Source organism: Microcaecilia unicolor, chromosome 9, assembly GCF_901765095.1.
Source record: "Microcaecilia unicolor chromosome 9, aMicUni1.1, whole genome shotgun sequence".
NCBI lineage: Eukaryota > Metazoa > Chordata > Amphibia > Gymnophiona > Siphonopidae > Microcaecilia > Microcaecilia unicolor.
Window position 1 is genome coordinate 12,381,701 of NC_044039.1, and position 26,213 is coordinate 12,407,913.

General features: G+C 43.2%; 1 protein-coding gene across 6 annotated transcripts in view; it reads left to right on the forward strand.

Annotated features, from left to right (window-relative positions):
• Positions 1-26,213, forward strand: part of NAV3 (neuron navigator 3) — a 454,524-nt gene that overhangs the window by 128,588 nt on the left and 299,723 nt on the right. For 4 of the 6 annotated variants that reach the window (XM_030214018.1, XM_030214023.1, XM_030214017.1 and 1 more), the window contains exon 1: positions 16,657-16,872. The exons of the other annotated variants lie outside the window; for them this stretch is intronic. In XM_030214018.1, the coding sequence (XP_030069878.1) occupies positions 16,657-16,872 (216 nt within the window). Of the gene's footprint in view, positions 1-16,656; positions 16,873-26,213 lie in introns of those variants that run through there. 6 annotated transcript variants of the gene reach the window in all.

The following is a 26,213-nucleotide window of genomic DNA, read 5'->3' on the forward strand; positions in this document are numbered from 1 at the left end:
CGGAGAAAATGTTTCTTCACCCAACGTGTAATTAAACTCTGGATTTCGTTGCCGGAGAAAGTGGTGAAGGCAGTTAGCTTAGCAGAGTTTAAAAAGGGGTTGGACGGTTTCCTAAAGGACAAGTCCATAAACCGCTACTAAACGGACTTGGAAAAATCCAAAATTCCAGGAATAACATATGTAGAATGTTTGTACGTTTGGGAAGCTTGCCAGGTGCCCTTGGCCTGGATTGGCCGCTGTCGTGGACAGGATGCTGGGCTCGATGGACCCTTGGTCTTTTCCTAGTATGGCATTACTTATGTACTTATGTACTTATGGTGAATATATTTACTTCCCCTCTATCCACCTTCCCCCCCCCCCCCCAGTTGGTCAGCATCTCTCCTCCCTTACCCTACCCTATGTCTATCTCCCTAGTTGTCCAGCATCTCTCCCCTTCTTCTCTTGTCAGTTCTGGGCCTGCTGTTGCCACCACCCCCAAGCTTAAAGAAGAGTAAGCCCTATAAGTACAGACCTGTGCTGAAGTGTTGCGATGCCTTGAGCCACAGGTCTGAACTTACAGGGCCCACAATGTGCTCATTGTTCTTTAAGCTTTAGTGCTAGCATGGGAGGAGGTAGAAGGAATGGCGTTGTGCATGCTGGAGCCATACCGCTCAATTTTGTTGCCTTAAGTGGATGCCTAGTGGCAGGGCCAGCCTTGTTAGTTCTGAGGTATTGGGGAAAAAAATCAGGAAATAAACCCCTACGCACAAGAGAGCGAAAAGCAAGGAAGTAGGGGTGGACCAAAAGGAAACCTATAGCAAACGATGAAAGATGTCAAAAATATATTGATAAAGCACCTCACATGGAAAAGGACCTGACAGGGGGCCATGTTTTGGCGAGAAGCCGCCTGCCGCAGGGGTCACATGCACTTTCCAATGTTATCAGGTGGAGTGAAAACTGAGATGCAGCAATAGCTGTGATGGTACGCAGAGGAGAGACCTCAGCAGAAACTGTCGTTGGAATCCTCTGAGTAGTTCTGTGCTGGTTGTGCTGAGCTCTTGCCTTACTCTCTAGTATATCCTGAGTCCCTCATTCCATCATCAAAACAGTCCTGTGGGTGGATTAAGGTAAACTGAAGGTAGACCTGAGGAAAAGCCGCTGCTTATCTTTGGGATTAAGTAGCTTAGAATCTTGCCATTTTTGGGGACTCTGCCAGTTATTTGTAACCTGGACTCACCACCATTGAAAAACAAGATACTTGGCTAGATGGTCTCTTGGTCTAACCCACAGGACAACTCTAATGCACCTTATGCCTACAGAATTTGCATCCAAGACTGTTATAATTGCTAAACAAGTAATATTGGCTGAGTGGATTTCGCCTTGCCCACCTTCCAAGCAACAGTGGTGAACACGAATGCTGGCTTTGATGCGGATGGAAAGGATGGGCGTAATGAACTGGGACTCGATAGCGTGGAAGAAATTCCAAGCTCGCTGGAGCCCCTTGTGGGGGGACACTCACGCCGGCAGCCCGCAGTCAATTTGTTAAACTTTTAAAGTCGAGATGAGGCCAGAGGCTGAATAATGGGGAGCAGAACATTTGGAGCAGGAGGGAAGGGGGGAGTTTGGGGGAGGAAGGAGATACGTGTTAGATTAGTAGGAGTGGGGAGGGGGGATGGAAGGGTAGGGCGGTAACGGAAGGGGCGGGATGGCGGGAGGGGGGAGAAATAATAAAAGAAAACAATGTTTGAGTTGTAATGTATAGGGTGAGTAGCATTATGGAGAACCTCATGCATGTGAACAATGAAACTGGTGATTGATGTAGATAGTCCAAATTTGGACCTGTATACATTGTTTTGAATAAAAAAGAGTTAAACATAAGCAGTGGTGTGCTGGAGCAGGCTCTCACAGGCTCGCAAGAGCCGGTTGTTAAGTTTTTAAGAATTTTGGGAGCCGGTTGTTAAAGTAGGGCCCTCCATGGCTACTTTAACAACTGGCTCCCAAAATGTGGGCTTGGACCCCCTGCTGAATTCTCTTTTACTTTGCTGGTGAGGATGCTGAGCCCTGCCAGCCAAGTAAAGACTGCTGCTGCTCCCCTCTCCTTGTTTCCAGCTCTGGGCAGCAGGCTGGGACTTCTCGAGCATGTGAGAGAAGTTCCAGCATGCTGCTCAGAGCAAGACGTTGGGAGTGGTGGCAGTCCATTTATTGGCTGCCAGCAAAGGTATGCCTAGCGTGCCCGCACGAAGGGAGGGAGGAGAGAGAAGCAAGTGTTGCTCCCCCCCCGGCCACCCCTGGCCCTTCCAACTGCAGAGCTGTCTGCGTCCGGAGAAAGAGCCTGTTGTTACAAATTTACCAGCACACCCCTGAACATAATGCACCTTTTGCCTGGAATAGACTTCCTGGACCTATACGTCTAGCTCCATCTCTACCTGTTTTCAAATCTGTGCTGAAAACCCACCTTTTCACTGCTGCTTTTGGCTCCTAGCCACAATTGCCCTCCCCTTGTCCCTTCCTCCCTTCTCATCCATTACTTCCCTCACCCGTAACTGTCTTTTCTGTCTGTATTATTTAGATTGTAAGCTCTTTTGAGCAGGGACTGTCTCTTTATGTCAGGTGTTCATCGCTGCGTGCTTCTGGTAGCGCTATACAAATGCTAATAATAATAATAATAATAATAATAATGCTCTGGCTTCTTTAAAAAAAAAAGGGTATTCACTGCTGTCCATATTGAGGATATCTGAATTCTCTGGGTATGTCTAGTATGGAGAATGAAACTTAAAAACAACCCCCCCCCCTCCACTAGCATGCAGAGTCCCTCACCTGTCACTTCCTTAGAGTTTATCTTTTATGCATAATTTCTTACTTGAAGGGTTATTAACAATGACATTATTGAAAGTTTGGTTTGCTTCTTAAGCTCCTCGGAAAGTTATTTGTGCTGGAGGAGCAGTGAACGAGCGTGTACTAGTTTCCGTCTGATCGTATACCAGTTAATGCCCAGGGTTTGCTTGAAGTCCTATGCAATTAAAGGCTTGGGTTGGTTAAAACATAGACTTAGTCACAGGATTCCCGACTAGAAAGCAGTAATAAGATATGTTCAGTATTTTTTTTTTCAAAAACTGATCAGAAGGAAAAACCACGATGAAAGTGTTTTCGAATAGATGGAATCACAAGTAGATTTTATTGCAAGAATGTTCGCTGCCACAAGATTTTCAGAATTATAGCATACTAGTAAGAAATGCCCGTTTCTGGCAAAAATGAAACGGGCGCTAGCAGGGTAATCCCCCCCCCCCCGTCCTCCCTCCCTCCTTCCCGAGTTGCAGACACCCCCTCCGTGCCTCCGTTCCGAGTTGCACACCTCTCCTCTTCGTCCCTTCGTCCCTCAGTGACGTGGTTGCAAGGGCCGCCCCGCCCTCAACGTCATCGCGTTTTGACGCGAGGGCCGCTCCGCCCTCAACATCATCGCGTTTTGACGTGAGGGCGGAGCTACAGTGACTGGAGCCTGCAGGCCAAACCGGATATCTCGGGCGCCTCAAGTTTCCGGCTTGAGGCTTCAAAGTGCCTTTTATATATATAGATTTTATATATATAGAAGATGAAAGCGCCCAGAGATATCATCATCTTTTCAATAAACTAAGGCGAGGAACGTAATGCGTTCTATTCGGTATTTTATTACACAGACCTACGGTTGAATGGCTTGGCATAGTTAAATTGGAAATGCTCTAGACTAGTTAGTTAGCCTTGTCCAGAGCAGGGTTTAAAAGAACTATGAAAACTTTCGATCTATATTCACTTTTGTAAACTTGGATTTATTCTAGTGAATTTGGAAGGCAACTTTCTAATGCGATGCTTACATTTAAGCGCGCATGGCATGCATAAATGAACAGAATACTGACACTGACAGATGTATGAACGCATATATTTTAATGTATTTATTGGGCTTTATTAACCGCCTTTATGAAGCGATTCACCCAAGGCAGTATACAGTAGGTACAGTTTAACATCAAAATTACAATTTTGTCAACAGCATAGCAATAGTAAAATGTACAAGTATAAATATAAATACAATGAAAGAAGAAAACTTGAAAACAGCAAATTGAAACCTAATAATAAGACTACCATGAAACAGGATAAAAAGCTATACAGATTTAACAGCACTGAAATTCAAATAACATATATTTATTTTTTTGCTGCATTTGTATCCCACATTTCCCCAGCTATTTGCAGGCTCAATGTGGCTTACATTGTTCCGTCATGGCGATCGACATTCCGGAGTGAGAGATACAAGCGGTATTACATTAAAGGTAATGATTGACATAGTAGATAAGCAGTCAAGTATAAAGAGTTCATATTCGGAATAAGAGATAAAAGTGGTATTGGGTTAAAGTTCATTCGTGGTAGGGAAGGCTTTGGTAGTCAAGTATAAAGAGTTAGGTTTTATTCAGTTCAGGCTTGGGGTTCGTTGTCTTGTGATTAGGATGGATCATTGCGGTATGCCTTGTTGAACAGGCAGGTCTTCAGTGATTTCCGAAAGTTGGTTAGGTTGCGCATTTTTTTCATGGCGAGTGGTAGTGCATTCCATAACTGTGTACTTATGTAGGAAAAGCTGGATGCATATGTTAATTTGTATTTTAGTCCTTTGCAGCTGGGGAAATGGAGGTTCAGGAATGTGCGTGCTGATCTTTTAGTGTTCCTGGGTGGTAAGTCTATGAGGTCTGACATGTAGACCGGGGCCTCTCCGTAAATGATTTCATGAACCAGGGTGCAGACTTTGAACGTAATACGTTCTTTAAGTGGGAGCCAGTGTAGTTTTTCTCTTAGGGGTTTGGCACTTTCATATTTTGTTTTACCAAATATGAGTCTGGCTGCAGTGTTTTGGGCTGTTTGGAGTTTCTTGATGATTTGTTCTTTACATCCGGCATACAGTGCATTGCAGTAGTCTAGGTGACTTAGCACCATTATGTCAGTATTCCCCCTAAGCGTTCTGTACTGGTATGCATAAGTTGCATGACCTCTAGGTGCAAGGGGGTGTACACAGGGGTGAGGCGAGGTTGCCACTTATGTGCAACATACAGAATTCTGCAAGTTACGCATACCCTTGCCAGTATTGCTGGTGTAACTGTGGGCACCCAGCTTTTAGATATCCCAATACTGGTTTACACTGTATTCTATAATGGTATCATGGTGTCCAGATAGGCATTATAGAATAGGTGCACACCCCGTGGTGAGCTTCAGAAGTGAAAAAGCATGCTATGAGTCTGCTAGAAGCAAACAGACCCCTGGTACGGGTATTCAGCTGAAACACAGCCGTGTCAGGTCTATTTAATAAAGATTTTCCACAACATATGGCTCCTGTGGTAATTTCTCCACAATTAGCTGTCTCCGCTCTTTTGTTCTCTGTGGTGTGTTTCTGCAGGGGTTTTTTGTTCTTCTAGTTTGTGTGTGTCTGTATGTATGCGTCCAGTTGTCAAAGTACGGTCATGCTGAGGGTCCCCCCTTTGCCCCTGAAGAAGCCTAGTGAAACGGGTCCGTTGGGCAGGGAAGCCCGATGGCGACCGCTTTGCAGCTAAGTGATGTTTAACATTATGGGCAATGTGGCTTTTGATATTTAATATTTGATTTGTTTGTTACAAAATTTGAGCACATAGGAGGATGGTGAGAAAGCGACCAGTGATTGATTTGTAGTGACGCTCATGTAGAGCACAACTTGTTCAGCATTATTGCTGTATGTCACTTATCTGAGGTCCTTTCCACTTTTCCTTATCACTGTTTTTGAACAGGGTTCCCATTCATATAAACCCGCTCTTTTCTTGTTTGATATTTTGTATGTATGTGTTTACATATATACAAAGGATGCACCAAGAGTAATGTATAGAATAATATAAATTCAATTGGGGCTAAGATACACAAAAGTAATTAAATGTATTAATGTATTCTACGCACTGATCATACGAAGCTAATGAGGAAATGTGTTTCCACAACAAATGTATGATGGATAATTCAGTATGGCCTTTTGGAAGAAATTTTATTTTAAATGTATATGATGACATTACTTGTATCTTGAACAAAAAACTCTTTAAAAAAACATCTCACAAATTCTTAAAAGATGTTACTGTGCTGAAGAAAATAAATCCACTCTTTGATGTAGTTTGTTACAGGACGTCCCAAAGAGGTTTACCAAGCAAAACATTAAAGACACTCACGAATCATTATGCTTTTCTACAGATGTACACTTGTGTATGTATATGGATTTATTTGATACCTTGATCAATTCTCTGTTGACCTCCAGTGGGTGATTTGATTGAAAAGCTAAATAAACAGAGTGATCTAAAAGGAGAATGGGGGAAGAATTAGGGAAAAGGAGAGAGGAGGAAGAGGAAGGGAGGGTGGGAGAAAGAAAGAAAGGTTAGAAGGACACTTGTACCTTGTACAATGAGGGGAATTCTACAAATCACGCTCAAAAATGGGCACCGGAAGAGACTAAGTGCCCTTTATAGAATAGCGTTTCTGTCGCAATCCGTGCCCGACTCTGGGTGCCAGACTTACACCTGCTGAAACCGGGTGTAAATCCTGGCGCCCAAGTAAGGCCCGGAAACCCAATATTCTATGTAACTTTTTGGATTATCCATGACCTGCCCATGCCCCTCCCGTGACCACGCCGTAAGGGCTATAAGTAAATGAGAGTGTCTAAGGATAGGCAGTAAACTTTGGGAGCATAGGCACCAGGATACTAACTTACTTACCAGTGCTTAACTCAGTCCATATATTCAGCATGTCTGGATAGCGACCGTATCGTCTATTCAGCAGCTATCTGGATAAAGTTTAGGGCCACGATCCACTTCCTCCTTACTCTACTCCACCCCTCCCTTGATCTGGCCCACAATTGCACAGATAGCATTGGGCCATTTTTTAAAAATGATTATTTAAATGGCCAGATACCATCTACTACTGAATTTTTGCAATGGTGCAGATAAGGGAGTTATGTATTAACCGCCTGGTGGCCAGTGCATAGTTCCGTCTGAAAACAATCCTATTTATTTTTATGTCCAGTTTAGTGAAACAGTGCAGCGCATACGTTCGCATGAGAGACCTGGAAAACTGCAAGGTCTACCAGTTGGGTCTGGAGACTTTTTTTGGTAGCTTTAAATGTATTTTGAGACAGAGGGCAATCCCTGGAACAGAAGGATCCAGGGACGTTTTCTTCAAACATGGAAGAACTATATTGCCTTTTTTTTTTAAAAGGGGGGAACTAATCCCCCTGTCAATGAAGAGTCAATCACAGTTGGTAAAGTGTCGGAGAATGTCATTTTTGAAGATCATGTAACCCATGCACGGCAAGGATGTATTAGACGGTTATTAATCTTTAAAAAAGAGAAAGGTTCATTCAGTCTGTAGGACTTGAAATCACAATGCATTCTAGCTTTTGATAGCCACGTTACTTTTATTAGGCTGTTGAACGCAGAAATAAAACATTTTTTTTGTAGGCATTCATAATTACGTTGCTTAGTTCTTGTGCTTGTTCTGATACTCTGTTAGAAAGTCTTGGTGGTTGGGGTGCGAAGAAGGAGAGCGAATCGCTTGATTTAGGCTTTGTGAACTTGAATGCAGCTAATGGAATAGAAAAGAAAGATCCAAGTGTCGCTGAGAAGAGAATTACCTCGTTTTATTAAATGTCACCAGCTGCCCATAAAGCTAGTTAATGTGTTTATCCATATTGTGAAAAAACACTCTTATCTGTATCAGAGTTGCTGGTTGTGATAAGTGAAGCCCAAGAAGCTGGCAGTGTGCACATATCCTGTACCACTGACAGGCATTTCATATCCTTACAGGCAGCTACTGTTTCTACGTTCTTACCTCTTGAAATGTGTATTATTTTTTTGTTACATTTGTACCCCGCGTTTTCCCACTCATGGCAGGCTCAATGCTACTACTACTACTACTATTTAGCATTTCTATAGCGCTACAAGGCGTACGCAGCGCTGCACAAACATAGAAGAAAGACAGTCCCTGCTCAAAGAGCTTACAATCTAATAGCAGCTTACATGGGGCAATGGAGGGTTAAGTGACTTGCCCAGAGTCACAAGGAGCTGCCTGTGCCGGGAATCAAACTCAGTTCCTCAGGACCAAAGTCCACCACCCTAACCACTAGGCCACTCCTCCACTGTTGCTACTATTTGAGATTCTACATGGAATGTTGCTATTCCACTAGCAACATTCCATGTAGAAGTCGGCCCTTGCAGATCACCAATGTGGCCGCGCAGGCTTCTGCTTCTGTGAGTCTGACGTCCTGCACGTACGTGCAGGACGTCAGACTCGCAGAAACAGAAGCCTGCGCAGCCTTCTACATGGAATGTTGCTAGTGGAATAGCAACATTCCATGTAGAATCTCCAATAGTAGCAACATTCCATGTAGAATCTCCAATAGTATCTATTTTATTTTTGTTACATTTGCATCCTGCGCTTTCCCACTCAAGGCAGGCTCAATGCGGCTTACATGGGGCAATGGAGGGTTAAGTGACTTGCCCAGAGTCACAAGGAGCTGCCTGTGCCTGAAGTGGGAATCAAACTCAGTTCCTCAGTTCCCCAGGACCAAAGTCCACCACCCTAACCACTAGGCCACTCCTCCACTGTTGCTACTATTTGAGATTCTACATGGAATGTTGCTATTCCACTAGCAACATTCCGTGTAGAATCTCCAATAGTAGCAACGTTCCGTGTAGAATCTCCAATAGTAGCAACATTCCGTGTAGAATCTCCAATAGTAGCAACGTTCCGTGTAGAATCTCCAATAGTAGCAACATTCCATGTAGAATCTCCAATAGTAGCAACATTCCATCTAGAATCTCCAATAGTAGCAACATTCCATGTAGAATCTCCAATAGTATCTATTTTATTTTTGTTACATTTGTACCCTGCGCTTTCCCACTCATGGCAGGCTCAATGCAGCTTACATGGGGCAATGGAGGGTTAAGTGACTTGCCCAGAGTCACAAGGAGCTGCCTGTGCCTGAAGTGGGAATCAAACTGAGTTCCTCAGTTCCCCAGGACCAAAGTCCACCACCCTAACCACTAGGCCACTCCTCCACTGAATTTTTGAGTTACAGTGGAAAATCAGTAGCAGAACCAGCTGTGTTCCTTCTCTTCCCCATTGAAAGTTGCAAACTCACTTTATGAGCTTAGCTGGACTAATCATTAAAGAATTTCCAGGGGAACTTGGGAGATTTCACTTGCTGGTTGCTCTCCCTTACTCAGGCATTTTGCAGCCAACAAGACAGAAGGATTTCCTCCAGGAAGCAGGATGCACCACGTTTCTTTATCTGTTGGGATTTTTTAGTTCAGTTTTAGACAGTAAGTGAAAGAAAACAATAGGATCCAGCGATCCAAATACTTAGCTGAATCAACGGGATCAGTGCGCTTTAATGAACATTCTTGCTCCCGACGCCCACAGGCATCAAGATGGCGTTTTGGTTATAAGAACCTGCTTCTGAGGTGTTTTTAAGAAAGATTGCTGCAAGAACTGTAAAGCGCATTAAAGCTCGAGCCTTAGTGTCCTTCAGATGGTGCCTTGGGATATCCGCCAGGCAAGGTATTTCTAGTTGTTGGGGGGGGGGGGGGGGAGGAGGCGTGGCGGTCCAGCTCAGTCTCTCAGGGGCCTTGCAAACTGCCCATGACTCTGGTAGTTGGGAGGCGGGGATAGTGCTGGGCAGACTTATACGGTCTGTGCCAGAGCCGGTGGTGGGAGGCGGGGCTGGTGGTTGGAAGGTGGGGATAGCTCCCTCCCTACCCATTTTCAAATCTCTGCTTAAAACTCACCTCTTCAATGCCGCGTTCGGCACCTAACCTCTCATGAAATATAGTATTACCTACCAGACGGACTCTACACTTGTCTTTAGATTGTACACCTGTCTTTTTAGATTGTAAGCTCCTTGAGCAGGGACTGTCCTTCCATGTTAAATTGTACAGCGCTGCGTAACCCTAGTAGCGCTTTAGAAATGTTAAGTAGTAGTAGTAGATAGTGCTGGGCAGACTTATACGGTCTGTGCCCGAAACGGTGGTAGGAGGCAGGGCTGGTGGTTGGGAGGCGAGGATAGTGCTGGGCAGACTTACACGGTCTGTGCCCTGAAAAGGACAGGTACAAATCAAGGTAAGGTATACACAAAAAGTAGCACATATGAGTTTATCTTGTCGGGCAGACTGGATGGACCATGCAGGTCTTTTTCTGCCATCATCTACTATGTTACTATATGTTACTCATCTTACTCCTCATCGGTCACAAAACAAACTTTTTCTTTTTATTCTTTTACTAGGTGCACAGCACTTCAACCTTTGACTCTACAATTTCACCGTTACTTATTAAAAATACAGCTTAAACTTAGCTTTAGTAAGTCTCCAATATTCAGATCCGCTGCATACATGGATCATGATTCGCTAGACAATAAGCCGCAGCTGTTTCAGGGTGCGGACCTGACCGCCAACTGCCTCCACGCATCTCAGTGTTTTAAAGCAGTTGGTGGTCAGGTCCGTACCCTCAAACAGCTGTGGCTGCGTAAGTCTTGTAGCGCTATAGAAATTATTAGTAGTAGTAGGTTTTCATACTTTTCAGGAATGTTGCACTCGTGACCTGTAGCCCTTAGTTTTCTGGACAAATACTGGAAAACTCTAAAATGCTACTGCTACAGTTTAATTCAACAAGCATTCTTACCTGCCTTCAAAATGTATGGACCTGGGCAGTAGACATCATTGCAGACATGTCGGCCGTAATTCATATAACCTGAATGGATATTTATTGGACTTTATTAACCACCTTTATGGCTTTAAGGTTTGATATCACCTATAATAGGGTTGGATAAACTGTATACATGGAGGGCTTACGATTTGGATGATTTTCTGCGATAATAGAAAATTGTAAAAATGTCCAGGACAAAAAATAGGACATTTTTTGCTAGACTACATGTCCGACCTGATCGATCTTCGAGCCAGGAACTGGTCCAAATCTTCCCGAACATATCTCAATCTTCATCTTCCTAGCGGGAAAGGCCTCAAATACAAAACTTACTACGCATCCAACTTCTCTGTCATAGGCAGCCAACTCTGGAACGCCATACCACGACACATCCGAAAAACCACTGAACACCTACCCTTCCGAAAACTGCTGAAGACTTACCTCTTCAAACAAGCCTACCCAAATGACCCATCCTAACTCTCAAACCTAATTCCATACCACTAGTATTACCTATACTCCAATCCTTTCCCCATATCTCTTACTAATGTCCTACTCTATGCAATTATGTCATCTCTGTTATACTTGTTCCATACTTTGTATTATCTCTGTGATAGTTTGTATCACACTTTGTAAGCCGCACTGAACCTGCTATCGAGCGGGAAAGAGCGGGGTATAAATGCCACAAATAAATAAATAATGACTAAGTGCCAACAAGATGCCGAAACTCACCAGATGATCACTAGAGGAATAATGCATGTCCCCCCATACCCTAAGAGGTGAAAGTGACAGTACATACCAAGCTCTATGACAGGTGCGGATATAATGACCGTTCCTCTTAGAGCAGCAATCACGTCTCTAGAATAGCCTAATGGTTGGAGCAGTGAACGGTAGAGAAGGGAGCTCAGGACCATATCCCACTGTAGCTACTACACTTGTGGTAGAAGGTGTGAACGCCCGAAACCCCACAAAATACCTACTGAACCCATATATAGGTGATATATGGGGGTTATGGTGAGATGTGTATCGGGGACCTTTTATGTGAAGTCACTGCAGTACCCTAGGCAGCTCCATTGCTCTGCTGGGATGTCTGTGTGGCCAGTCTACTAAGAATGATGCCTCCCCCCCCCCCCCCCCCCCAAGACATCCCAATGGCTTGTTTTCGTTTATTGTTTCCTTGGACGTTTTTTGTTTGAAACTGGACCTTAAAGAAAGATGCACTGAGCAGAAAAATGTCTAAAATAGGTTGATCTTTGAACTAAAATGTTTTTCTGGTTGAAAAAATGACCATGTTTGGCACTGGATTTTTTTTTTTATTACAAAATGTCCCAAATCGTATTTGGATGTCATATCAAAAATGCCCCTCGTAACGTCCGTCCTCAGTGGTTTCAGGCTGGTGGAAGGGGAAACTAGTATGAAAACAAAGAACATTACTCTTACCACAGTTAAGGGGTCCTTTTACTAAGGTGCGCTGAAAAATGGATGTGCTGATGTAGGCGCGTGTTTTGGGCGCGCACAGATCCATTTTTCAGCACGACTGTAAAAAAGGCCTTTTTAAAATTTTTGCCAAAAATGGACGTGCAGCAAAATAATGTACTATGTAAGCCACATTGAGACTGCAAATAGGTGGGAAAATGTGGGGTACAAATGTAACAAATAAAAATTGTCATGTGCATCCATTTTGGGTCTGAGACCTTACTGCCAGCCATTGTCTTTAGAGGTAAGGTCTCTCACGTTAACCGTTCGGTAATCGCCTACGCGTTTCAAGTCAGAGTTACCGCCCTTTTTTTCGCCGTGTGCCAGGAAATAAAATATATTTTCTAGTGCGTGTAGCGGATGAGCGTCAAAAACAAAATTACCACGCGGTAGCCGGGCTGTAACGCCAATTGGCGCACGTAAGGCATCTTCACGGCTTAGTAAAAGGGCCCCTAAGAAAATAAAACAGATTTTTTTTTTTGAGTTGGGGGGAAATGTAAAGTTTTCCATGTCTTCTGCTCATCTACTCTCAGTGTCAGGAACCAGTGTCATTTTAGTTAGAAAGATGTTGAAAGCAGGCATTTCTCGTCAGCTCCCATTATGTAAGCCAGTAAGAACAGATGAACTTTTTTTAAGTGCCTTTTTTGTTGTTGTCCTGAATGAGATCATATAACGACCCAGCATATGTAAAACTCCATTCACAGGCATCTTACTGAGATCCACCCATTCATTTGTCAAGGTAACTTCATATTCATTCATGCAGCAGAATCACGTCTCATATACTCATCATAAATCTTGTCATTTTCTAAGATGCAAATGATGAATGATGTGAATGGGACTTGGGTACTTGCAGCGTTTAAACAGCAAAAATTCATTTTAATCTTTTAGATTTATGCCTGTGTTGAGAAAGTGAAACGTCCCCTCCGGTGCTGGATCCAAGAGTCCAAAGAAAATATCTATAAAAATAAGTTATATGTGAAAAAGATCTCTTGAGTAAAAAGAGAGTGATTGAGGATTTCCTATATCCCTTGCCTTGTTTTAATATGAATGATTCACCGCCTGATCTAAAGGCTTTGCTTTCCCCCCTCCCCCCCCCCCCCAAAGCTTGTGGACTGATCTGGAACCCTTGCCACCCTGGTCCCTTATCCATTATTTATTTATTTATTTGTAGCATTTGTATCCCACGTTTTCCCACCAATTTGCAGGCTCATTGTGGCTTACATTCGCCGTAGTGGCGATTTGCCATTTCCGGTAACAGAATTACATTCGGTATTGCATTAAGGTGCATACATACATGATAAGGAAGAATGCATTATGGTGATAGATTGGAATGTAACATATGTTAGATCATCAATTATAGAGGCATTTATGGGGCTTAGAGCCAGAGGCGAAGCTAGGTGGGGCACCAGGAGAGCGACTGCTCCCATGAAACGGACTTCAGATGGTGCCGGCGCCTATTTTTCAGGTGGTTCATTGCACCCTCACAGTGTGCAGGCATGCACCTCTCCGCTTTCCCTGGCATCATGACCTGGCTACACTTCTGCTCAGAGCCAGATTCTGTAAATGGCTTCTAAAAAAAAAAAAAAAAGGTTGTTTCCAAAAATAGCGCTTAGTGCTGTAAACCACACCTAAAGTTAGGTTCAGTTTACAGAATAGCGCATAGGGCCGGGGAATGGGCCTAGATTTAGGGGCGGCCGTTTACGCCACTGACAACCTGGTATAGATAGCTGTGCCTAAATTAGGCGTGGTTCCCCTGAATTCTATAATCACGCGTGTAAATTTGAGGAATGCTCCTGACACGCCCATGCTCCTTCCGTGGCCACGCCCCCTTTTCACCTACTCTCATTAGAATTTACGTGCGCCGCTTTTTAGAATACACTTAAAAAAGATGCACGTGAAAATTCCAATTATTGCCAATTAGTCCTGATAATTGGTTGGTATCGGTCAATTATCAGCGCTGATTGGCTCCGTTACTCAATTAAGTTGAGCACGGAAATTGGGCAGGCACCCAATTTAACATGTGCAACTCGGCACGCCTTCTATAGAATCCGAGGGTGGAGGTAAGTGCGCCCCCCCCCCCCGAAATGGCCATGCGGCAAGTGTGAACTTACTGTACGATCACTTCTTTTTTTCCAGTTTTTTTACTCGCTGCGGTAAAAGGGGGACTCTGTTCACTGGGTAAATCTCTCTTATCTGCACCCTTCTCCTCCACCGCTAACTCCAGACTCCGTTCCTTTTCTCTTGCTGCACCACATGCCTGGAATAGACTTCCTGAGCCGGTACGTCAAGCTCCATCTCTGACCGTCTTCAAATCTAAGCTAAAAGCCCACCTTTTTGATGCTGCTTTTAACTCCTAACCCTTATTCACTTGTTCAGAACCCTGATTTTATCATCCTCACTTTAATATTCCCTTATCTCTTGTTTGTCCTGTTGTTCTGTCCTAATTAGATTGTAAGCTCTGTCGAGCAGGGACTGTCTCTTCATGCTCAAGTGTACAGCGCTGCGTACGTCTAGTAGAGCTATAGAAATGATAAGTAGTAGTCTTTGGGATTCCAGAATCTTGCTACTCTTTGGGATTCTGGAATCTTGCTTCTCTTTGTCTTTATCTCTTATTTGTCCTGTTTGTCTGTCCTAATTAGATTGTAAGCTCTGTTGAGCAGGGACTGTCTCTTCATGTTCAAATGTACAGCGCTGCATATGTCTTCTAGTGCTATAGAAATAAGTAGTAATAGTCTTTGGGATTCCGGAATCTTGCTACTCTTTGAGATTCCGCACAGAATCTTGCTACTGTGGGATTCCGGAATCTTCGTACTCTGTGGGATTCCGCACAGAATCTTGCTACTCTTTGTCCTTATCCCTTATTTGTCCTGTTTGTCTGTCCTAATTAGATTGTAAGCTCTGTCGATGGACTCTCTCTTCATGTTCAAATGTACAGCGCTGCATATGTCTTCTAGTGCTATAGAAATGATAAGTAGTAATAGTCTTTGGGATTCCGGAATCTTGTTACTCTTTGGGATTCCACATAGAATCTTGCTACTGTGGGATTCCGGAATCTTCGTACTCTTTGGGATTCCGCACAGAATCTTGCTACTGTGGGATTCCGGAATCTTCATACTCTTTGGGATTCTGCACAGAAACTTGCTACTGTGGGATTCCGGAATCTTGCTTCTCTTTGTCCTTATCCCTTATTTGTCCTGTTTGTCTGTCCTAATTAGATTGTAAGCTCTGTCGAGCAGGGACTGTCTCTTCATGTTCACGTGTACAGCGCTGCGTACGTCTAGTAGCGCTATAGAAATGATAAGTAGTAGTAGGGACAAAATATTCGCGCTGCCCCCAGTTCAAGGGCCCCTTTTACTGCAGCTTAGTAAAAGGAATCCACAGCGCACAAAGCTTTAGCGCATTTTGTGGTCGCCTGTTTTTTTCTGCGCTAACTGCATATTAGGGTTTAGCACCCTTTAGTGAAGAGACTCATCTCTTGATGCCGGGTGAGTTTCTAACCTGTTGACTGGTCTTCTCGTTCAACGTTGCTCTGTTTGTACTTGCAGTTCTTTTATTTGTATTTCCGTAACAAAAATGTCTTGAGTGATTTGCTCATTTTACACCCCTTCTGGGTTCTGCACCGAGGCAGTGCTTCAGTTTGTGTAGAACTGTCATTTGAGTTGTTGCTTTGACCGTGTCATTTTTGTAAAGCACCTTGGCGTTTTATCTATGAAAGGCAGTTAAATTAATAAACTAAGCTATCCCTAATCCTCGCCCACAAAACGTGACTCAAGAGTCTGTCATCAGCTGCGCTCTGACTGGTCCCAGTTTCCCGGGATAAGTGAGGAAGCGGACGCTGTCTATAGTGGAAAAATAGCCATGAATCGGGCGAACAGCTTCATTGCTAAGATTGTTTCCGCACCAAAAGGCTTTTCCAACAGCTGTTTGCTTTGGCCAAAGCTCAAATCTCAGTTGTGTGTGTGTTTTTTTTCCCAAACAAAAAAAAATGTCTAAATTGTGGGCTGGCTATTCCTGTAGTCAGGAAGCGAACTCTGCGTCTTCAGCATTGTGGTCTGTGCAGTATTTTGACAGTTGCAGTAACACTTTCTCTCACTATTCATTCAAGGAAAAGCACAGATCTGGATTGCTTGGGGTGGAGGGAGGGAGAGAATGTTTGAGACCGAAAAACAAACCTCTGAGTTCTTTAACCCTAGACAGCTACCTTCAGAGAAAGTTCACGCCCCAGAGGGGTGTTCAGTCTTAGCACTGCAACTGGCTGAGCGAGCAGTCACTGAGGGTGAGAGATGTCGGTGAAGAAACCTTGAGATGCCTGTGACCCCCCCATTCCTGTTTTCCAAAGATGTTTTGAAGAGAAGGGCTGCTGTTGTTGTCTGAAAGTGTTTTTCTTCTGGAAATAACTTGAGGTGCAGCCTGCCAGGCTGTGGTCAGAAACAGTTTTCTTGGCACCTAGAAGAGACTTTTTTTTTTTTTTTTATATATATAGAAGCCATGCCTGAACTTGGCGTTGCCTCAAAGCTACGGCAGCCAGCTGTAGGGTCAAAGCCTGTTCATACTGCTCTTCCCATCCCCAATCTCGGCAGGACGGTGGCACAGCATTGCTCTTCAAGGACTTTGGAGCTTCCCGGGGCAAACTCGATGCTCTCTTGTCAGCTTAAGTTCCAGCACGTGTTGCGAGGGGACAGAAAGGAGACAGAGGACAGCAAGGTTAGTTCTGATTGTTACCTGTCGACCTGACACCCTCAGAACAAAGCATCAATTTAGCTTTTAATGTATAGGAAAGAGCGGGATGGGCAGTGGTTTGTTCTAGCCAAGTAATAATTTGTGTGGGTAAGAAATAGCATTTTTGTGTTGGAGAAATGCAAGTTGGGCTTTTAGCTGTGTGCATGTGTGTGGCCTGAAAGTGCTTACATTTATAATACATGTTTTAAGATCACCCATGTTGGTAATAAAACCATATCCAGACAATTCGGCTACGTAACAGCGCACTGGTTAATAAGTACAATTTATATATTGCATCCTTTTTTTGTATACTGTAATAGAGTAAACTGATCCATAATCTATTCTACACCACTTCAAGAGGCACCATCAGGCATTTATGAAAGCATCATTTTTAATTTACAAGTCAGATTTAAATCTGATGTCATTGTGCTAAGAAATGTCTTGCTAAAACTAACTGCCATTCTGGGTGACTATATATTATATTATTTTATTATTATTATTATTATTTATTTAGATTTTGCTCACACCTTTTTCAGTAGTAGCTCAAGGTGAGTTACATTCAGGTACTCTGGATATTTCTCTGTCCCAGGAAGCCTCACAATCTAAGTTTGTACCTGAGGCAATGGAGGGTTAAGTGACTTGCCCAAGATCACAAGGAACAACAGTGGGATTTGAACCCACCACCTCTAGATTGCAAGACTAGTGCTCTAACCACTAGGCCACTCCTCTGCTTGTTATTCTTTAGGGTTCTACATGGAATGTTGCTACTGTTTGGAGATTCTGCATGGAATCTTGTCACTTTAGGATTCCAGAATCTTGATATTCTTTGGGGTTCTACATGGAATGTTGCTATTCTTTGAGATTCTGAATGGAATCTTGTTTTTCTTTAGAATTCTAGAATCTTTATTTATTTAGATTTTGCTCACACCTTTTTTAGTAGTAGCTCAAGGTGAGTTACATTCAGGTACTCTGGATATTTCTCTGTCCCAGGAAGCCTCACAATCTAAGTTTGTACCTGAGGCAATGGAGGGTTAAGTGACTTGCCCAAGATCACAAGGAGCAGCAGCGGGATTTGAACCAGCCACCTCTGGATTGCAAGACCGGTGCTCTAACCACTCTATAACTTCTTTCAGTATAATGTTATGTTTACTTTTAAACTGTAGTCTGATTTCCCGCTCACTGGAAATGCCTTTTTTGTTTTTGGTTGGCCTGGAGAGGAGGGACTGAGGGAGGCGTTGTAATATCAAGAGAAGTGGCAACGGAGTTGCCGGAGTTTGGATTGTTAACACTCCACCAGCGAAAGATTACAGGGACTGGGAAGGTAGACCGGCATTGTGCTGACCAGGTCTGAAACATGTCCAGAAACTACTGGAAAAAAAAAAGTTGTCAGAGGGCGGGGAACTTGCGGGAGAAAGTTCAAGGAGAGAGGATAGGCAAACCTAACATCACTGAACGCTTGTGCTACAGGGACTCAAAACAAATTTGTTCTTTATTATTCTAAGTACAGATAGACCTTTGCTTTCAGATCTGTGATATTTGTTTGCATTGGTTCGTTATGAAACAACCTGTACCTTCACCTTTAGGTTTTTTGCATGAGTTTTCAGAATTCTTTGCCAGAGTCCCCCAGCGAGATTGGATCCCTTCTGAATAATGCTCTTGTTTTTAAAATTTTCTCTCTGTATTTAAAACAACATAGGAGTCCTTTTACTAAGCACATACCTACCACAGCTTTAAATGGGCTACTGCAGTTCACAATTGGGTGCCCTGCGGTAAGTTCCAAATCAATGTGCACCAACCACGTGCAAAAGAAATATTTTTACTTTTTTGTTGGGGGGGGGGGTTGGAGAAAAGTTGTTCATGTTTATAGCGGAATTAGAAAAGGTTCAAAGAAGAGCGACCAACATGATAAAGGGGATGGAATGCCTCTCGTAAGAGGAAAGGCTAAAGAGGTTAGGGCTCTTCAGCTTGGAGAAAAGTCGAATGAGGGGAGATATGATTGAGGTCTACAAAGTCCTGAGTGGTGTAGAATGAGTAGAAGTAAATCGATTTTTTACTTGTTCCAAAAATACAAAGACTAGGGGACACTCGAGGAAGTTACATGGAAATATTTTAAAACAAATAGGAGGAAATATTTTTTCACTCAACCAATAGTTAAGCCCTGGAACTCTTTGCCGGAGGATGTTGTAACAGCGGTTAGTATATCTGGGTTTAAAAAAGGTTTGGACAAATTCCTGGAGGAAAAGTCCATAGTCTGCTATGAAGACAGACATGGGAAGCAACTGCTTGCCCTGGGATTTGTAGCATGGAATGTTGCTACTCTTTAGGGTTCCAGAATCTTGCTGCTCTTTGAGATTCTTCATGGAATCTTGCTATTCGTTATGATTCCGGAATCTTGTTACTCTTTGGGGTTCTGGAATGTTGCCACGATTTGGGTTTCTGCCAGGTACTTGTGACCTGGCTTGGCCACTGTTTGGAAAACAGGATACTGGAGTAGATGGACCGTTGGTCTGACCCAGTATAGCTACTCTGTTCTTATGTTCTGTTATGCGCTAATCTGCACATCTACATTACCGTACGGTAACTGGTTAGTGGAGGATTACCGCACCTACCACATAAGTGATGGTAAGTGCTTACGTGGTAATTCTTTCTATTGGCAACATTAGCACTTAAAAAAAAAACAAATGAAGGAGCAATCCCCACGGGTAGGAAAAAGAAGCCACACACAGCGGAGATGACCAAAGACCAGTGCAGAGCCAAAGAAGTCTCTTAGAAAAACTTTAATTAGCAATAATTAATGAAAACACACTTGGTGAAGTTCACTGGTCTTTGGTCATCAGTGATAGAAAATCAGACATTTTCCAGATGTGGTACGTATGGCCTTATTGCGTGGTTAAAATCCACGTAAGGGTGTGCTGACGCCACGTTTTACTACAGCTTAGTAAAAGAAACCCTCAAGAGTTTGGAAGTATTTTGCTGTGTGTTACTGCCTTGAATTCACACTGGAATACAAGCTTTGTATGTTGCCTTTTCAATGCCATCTTGTCTAAAAGCTGTTGCCCTAATTGGAAAGCTAGTTAATCGCCTCCCTCCGTCACCCTCTGACATGCGTCTCAACAATCTATACGGATAGCAGGATGACAAGGATTAAGGATTAAAAGTATTGTCGGTCACCAAACTCCTTCGTGGGGTAGTCGGAATGCTGAGAAGTGAGCATCCAACGCGCATAACAAGCAGGCTTGAGGCGTTGAAGAAATCTTAAAAGTTAAATGGAGATTGTGCGTTGCTGACAGACCACCCTCCCTCCCCACAAAGATGGTGATGTCTGTGCAAGAGCAGGTGGCTAAGATTTGGCCCATGTAGTTGGGCGGTGTTACAGCTGTGGAGATCTTTTCATGTCTGGGATGCAATGGATATAGCGTGCATTGCAGAAAGCGATCCTTCTGGTACAAATCAAGCAGCAGATGGCACTGCAGTAGATTGCTTTGCTACCCAGCTGTGTGCAGCACACCTGCTTGCTGAGGACGTTTTGACTGTTCTCTGTTAACTTTCTTAGGTCCGAAGCCTGCCAGCACATTTATGAAAATACTCATTTGGATTGGGGCTTTTCTGTGGTATGTTTTGCCTTCCTGCTGCTTCTAGGCTGCACATTGATCTGTCTGTAGACTTGACATATGGGGTCTCTTCTTAACCGATCTCAGCTTCACCAGAGTAACATATACAGGAGGTAATTCCCTATAGTTTGCTTAAAGTTAGGTGCTTAGATGCTGTGAATTAAGCTTGAATTTTGTATTGGCAATTAGGGATGTAATTGTCGTTACAGACTATTAACGCAAGTCTGAAGTTACATGCCTAACTTTAGGCTCGAGCACTAATTCCAGCTGAAAGGCTGGTTTAAATGCTCACTTCTAACTGATGGGTAGTTAGGTGCTTAACTGATGGTATTCTGTAACCTGCGTGTGTAAGTTCTAGGCACGCCTCTACCAGGTCCACGCCCCCTTGCTCTTGTGCGTTTTGGATTTTGTGTGCACGGTTTGTAGAATAGTTACTCATGGTAGTTACATGGCTAAATGCAAATCAGTTCCAATTAACACCAATTATAATCTATGGTAATGTGGTGTATGCTGGCCTTCCATTACTTCTAGGTTTATTAAAGGCATATACCCTACCCATCAAATAATATCTGAACGGCATACAATAGAAAAATAAGAGAAGATAGGGAGTGCGATAACAACCGACTGTGAGGGAAAAGGGAAGGAACTACAATGATGACAGGAAAGCTGGGGTGGGGGGGGGAAGTACAAAAATGAGGTGAGGATTGTGATGTCCAGGATGCTACTGCTCCAACAACGTGGAGAAGATAGGAGAAGATTCAACTGTAGGCGTCTATGAACAGAAAGGTTTTTAGATCAGTTTAAAATTTAGATAGAGAGGATGATAGATACAAATGAGCTGGTAGTTTATTCCGAAGTTCGAGACCTTGAACAGACAAAATAGAATGTGGAATAGTATCGCATCTGATTTCTCAAAAAGACGGGGTTACAAGTTGATTCTGGTGGGCGGATCTGAGTGTACAGGAGGGGGACAGTAAGGGTTGAGAATGAGATAGGGTGGTTCGCCAGTGGTATGAATTTTATAAACAAAGAATAGTAATTTGAAGGTTATACGGTGGGTCATAGAAGCCAGTGAGTTGTAATCAAATTTATTATGATTAGTTTAATCGCTGTATTTTGCACTATTTGCAATCATTGGAGATCCTTGACACGAAGACCTTGGTATAATGCATTACAATAGTCAAGCTGACAAATAACAAGGGAGAACATTGATTGCTGGAGGATGTAAGAGAGTTTTAATAGAACAAATGACGCGTAGTTTGAAAAATGAACGTTTAACCACAGCGAATGTCTGTGGAGCAAAAGAAAGCGCTGAGTCGATGATAACCCCCAATATTTTGGCACTTTGAACAAGGGGAGCTGGAATGGAACAGAGTTGAACGTCAAAGCAGGCTGATTGATAAAAAGAAGGATTTTATGCATTGTACAGTGATATTTATGTGTATTATTCAGTTTGGGTATTTTTGATGTTGGATTTTGTCCTGTCTAGAACTTATTGTGATTGATGATATACAAATGTTTTAAATGCGTACACAAATATTTAGTTTATCCCAGCAATCACACCAGTTGGTGGCCTGAGAGCACCTGATGGTCGTCACCGACCAGACAGTAGAGCAAAGGTGTCCAGGAGAGACAAAGGTTGCTAGAAGCAACCGATATCTTCCTTTGGAGGATTTGGTTTCTGCCCCTTTTTCGTTTCCCTTTGGCAGTGGCATTTTTTTGGCAACAACATCAAGTAATCGAGGTGAATGGCATGTTTTCTTAAAATCCTGTCCCAAGCCATACCTTGAGCAGGAATGCCATGAGAAAAAGCAAAGAGGCTTATTTATGATGCATCTGCCTATGGTGTGAAAGAGAGGACCATCTGAGAACAAAGACGGTCTTCAAGCTGACCTGATTTGCAGGAAGTGCGTTTGAGAAAAGTCATTGCCTTAACAATGGCCTATTGACAACTCAAGTGTTTGGGGTTAAGGGTGCATCTTTCTTCGCTGCTGATTGGATGAATCACCTGTGTGAACCTGAACTTTTCTAAACGTTTTTTTTGTTGTTGTTGAGAATATGTAACTTTTGTCTTCTATTTTTATTGGAAGATGAGGTTTGGCTTAAACATTGCCCTTACAGTCTAGCTGAGGGATTAATAATGTTTTGTCTGTTGAAAGCAGGGGCTGATCTATTCTCTTCTCCTGGGTAAACTTTCTCCACCTTATCTGGCCATTAGAATTGTACTGGGTAAACCAAGTGGCAAAATTTTTACAAATAAGCACATTTTGAGGTCGTCTTTTTCTTGCTGCTTGTAATTAATCTTGTGGTAATGAGTATTTTCTTAAGGTTTATATTTCCTTGTATCCTGGCTCAACTATTTGTGGACTAAGGGGGCCATTTTACTAAGCCGTGCAGGCGCGTACGCACATCCTACGCACATCAGTTTTGACCTACCGCCCGGCTACCGCGTGGCCCGGGGGGTAATTTCATTTTTGACACGTGTCCGCTATGTGCGCTGGGAAATATTTTTTGTTTTCCAGCACGTGGCGCCAAGCGGGCTGTAATCGGCATTATACGCATGCCGATTACTGCATGAGTCCTTACCGCTAGGTCAACGGGTGGCAGTAAGGTCTCAGGCCCAAAATGGACGTGCACCAATTTCCATTTGCTGCACGTCCGTTTTTGGCCCCCAAAAAGGGCTTTTTTTTTTTTTTTGCAAACGTGCTGAAAAATGGACCTGCGTGCGCCCAATGTATGCGTCTACACCAGCGCAGGCCATTTTTTGGTGCACCTTGGTAAAAGGACCCCTAAGTTAGACTCAATTTTCTTTATTCCTATTTTCTTCTCATTGTCATGAGTGTTTTCATCTTTGCTATATTTGCTGATACCATCTAATAGCTAATTCTTGGGATGTAATGATTTGTTGAATATTATAAATGAAAAGTAAAAAAAAGAAAAGAAAAAGAGCACATCTGAAATCAAAGGACAGAGTAATAAAATTTCTAGGATAGGCAAAATCACCAGGGTAATTTTATACGAGGAAATCTATCTCCAAGAAGCAACATATTTATTTAGATTTTGCTCACACCTTTTTCAGTAGTAGCTCAAGGTGAGTTACATTCAGGTACTCTGGCTATTTCTCTGTCCCAGGAGGGCTCACAATCTAAGTTTGTACCTGAGGCTATGGAGGATTAAGTGCACAAGGAGCAGCAGTGGGATTTGAACCACCCACCTCTGGATTGCAAGGATGGTGCACTAACCACTAGGCCACTCCTCCACCCCAAAGAATCTTGTTACTCTTTGGGGTTCTACATGGAATGTTGCTACACTTTGAGATTCTGAATGGAATCTTGTCACTCTTTAGGATTCCAGAATCTTGATATTCTTTGGGGTTCTACATGGAATGTTGCTATTTTTTGAGATTCCGAATGGAATCTTTATTTATTTAGATTTTGCTCACACCTTTTTCAGTAGTAGCTCAAGATGAGTTACATTCAGGTACTCTGGATATTTCTCTGTCCCAGGAGGGCTCACAATCTAAGTTTGTACCTGAGGCAATGGAGGGTTAAGTGACTTGCCCAAGATCACAAGGAGCAGCAGTGGGATTTGAACCGGCCACCTCTGGATTGCAAGACTGGTGGTCTAACCACTAGGACACTCCTCCACATAGGTACTTCTTTTTAAGCCTCTTATAAATACAACACAGGTGTCTATGTGCCTTTATAAAACAGGTTCCCAGAATCAACCCCAGTAACACGTAAATGTTGAGATGCACATTTACCCCCTTATTCTGTAAATTTGCATGCTCAAATTGACACGTCCCTGGATTCTATATATGGCACTCAAGATTGCACATGCAAATTTGGGCATGCGTTCAATTTACATGCACAATTTAATTGAGCAGCGAGCCAGTTAGAGCCAATATTTGGGTGCTAACAATTGATTATTGGCACTAAATAACAACAATTTGGATTTGCACATGCATCTTGCTAAGCACTGTTTTATAAAGATGTGCACATAAAGCTTTTAGCGTGCAGCTAAAAAGGGGGTGTGGCCATGGGAGGGGCACGGACAGGTCAGGGCATTCACTAAAGATGCATGCGGAAATGATAGAATTCAGGGAATTTGCGCCTAATGTATTCGTGAGGGTTGACATCAGGTTTCACTTGGTGTAAATCCTTGTGCCCAAGGTTGGGCTTGGATCCTGGCCCCCATAAACAGTTTGGGAGCCATATATAGAATAGCGTTCGGTGTGCATTTTTTTGGTGCCCAAATATTGAATCTATATAAGTACATAAGTATTGCCTTACTGGGAAAGACCAAAGGTCCATCGAGCCCAGCATCCTGTTTCCAACAGTAGCCAATCCAGGTCACAAATACCCGGCAAGATCCCAAAAATGTACAAAACATTTTATACTGCTTATCCCAGAAATAGTGGATTTTCCCCAAGTCCATTTAATAAGGGTCTATGGACTTTTCCTTTAGGAAGCCGTCCAAACCTTTTTTCAACTCCGCTAAGCTAACTGCCTTTACCAAATACTCTGGCAACGAATTCCAGAGTTTAATTACACATTGAGTGAAGAAATGTTTTCTGTGATTCGCTTTACATTTACTACATTGTAGCTTCATCGCATGCCCCCTAGTCCTAGTATTTTTGGAAAGCGTAAACTTACGCTTCACATCTACCCTTTCAACTCCACTCATTATTTTATAGATCTAGTCCTTAGTGTGCAAATTTGCACATAGTGTCAATTGTGTGTGTAATTAAATTAAATAATTCAGTGCTAATTATAGTTTATAGTTTATTTAGGTTTCCTATACTGCCATTAACTAACTGGCAGATCACAGCGGTGTACGATTCTAAAAACACGGCGAAAACAGAAAGGAACTACAATATCGGATAGGACAGTGAGCACGATAACCCGATCATTCAAGCTTATGTACAATAGTGAGGGGGAAGAAGAAAGCAAGAGGGGGGGAGTATTGCAGGAACCTGGAGGGAGAACAAATATACCTCATGTAGTGTTAAATGCTTGCTGAAAAAGCCATGTTTTCAGTGATGCTTTGAATTTTTTTTAACATTAATGACCATTTTATTGGCTATAATTGTTCTTAATTGCTGTTAATTAGAAGCTACATGTGTAACTACCATTAGTCGCTAGTCTATAATTTGCATGCTCAAAATCCATTACATGCAGCTGCAAGGGGGGAGTGCAAGTGAGAGGGGCATGGGCAGGTCAGGCAGTTACATGAGCTGGTTAGATATTTCTAGCATTTATGCGCCTAACTACCTACAGTTAGGAGAGAGCATTTGCGCCAGCCATTGAGCTAGCGGAAGTGCTCATGTCTAAAATTAGGCTCGTCAATGCGGACTTACACTCTATTCTATATCAGGAATTGCTGCAGTGGCATAGCTACGGGTGGGCCTGGGTGGGCACAGGCCCACCCATCCTTGGTCTCAGGCCCACCCAGTGGCTGAACCTCATATTGATGTCTGTCTTCCTCCGAGGCACTCCGGCATCTGCCTGCCCATCGCTGAAACCCGTCCCTCTCCGGTGTACTTTACAGGCGTCTCCGTGCCTTCAGTGATCCATTATTGCTGGCTCCACTGGCTTCCACCGTCCTTGTCCCGCTCTTGCTGATGACATTTCCTGCTTCCTTTCTGGCGGGATCCAGCTGATGGAAGCCTGCTGGGCCAGTGCAGGCAACAACAATGGATCACTGCAGGCGCAG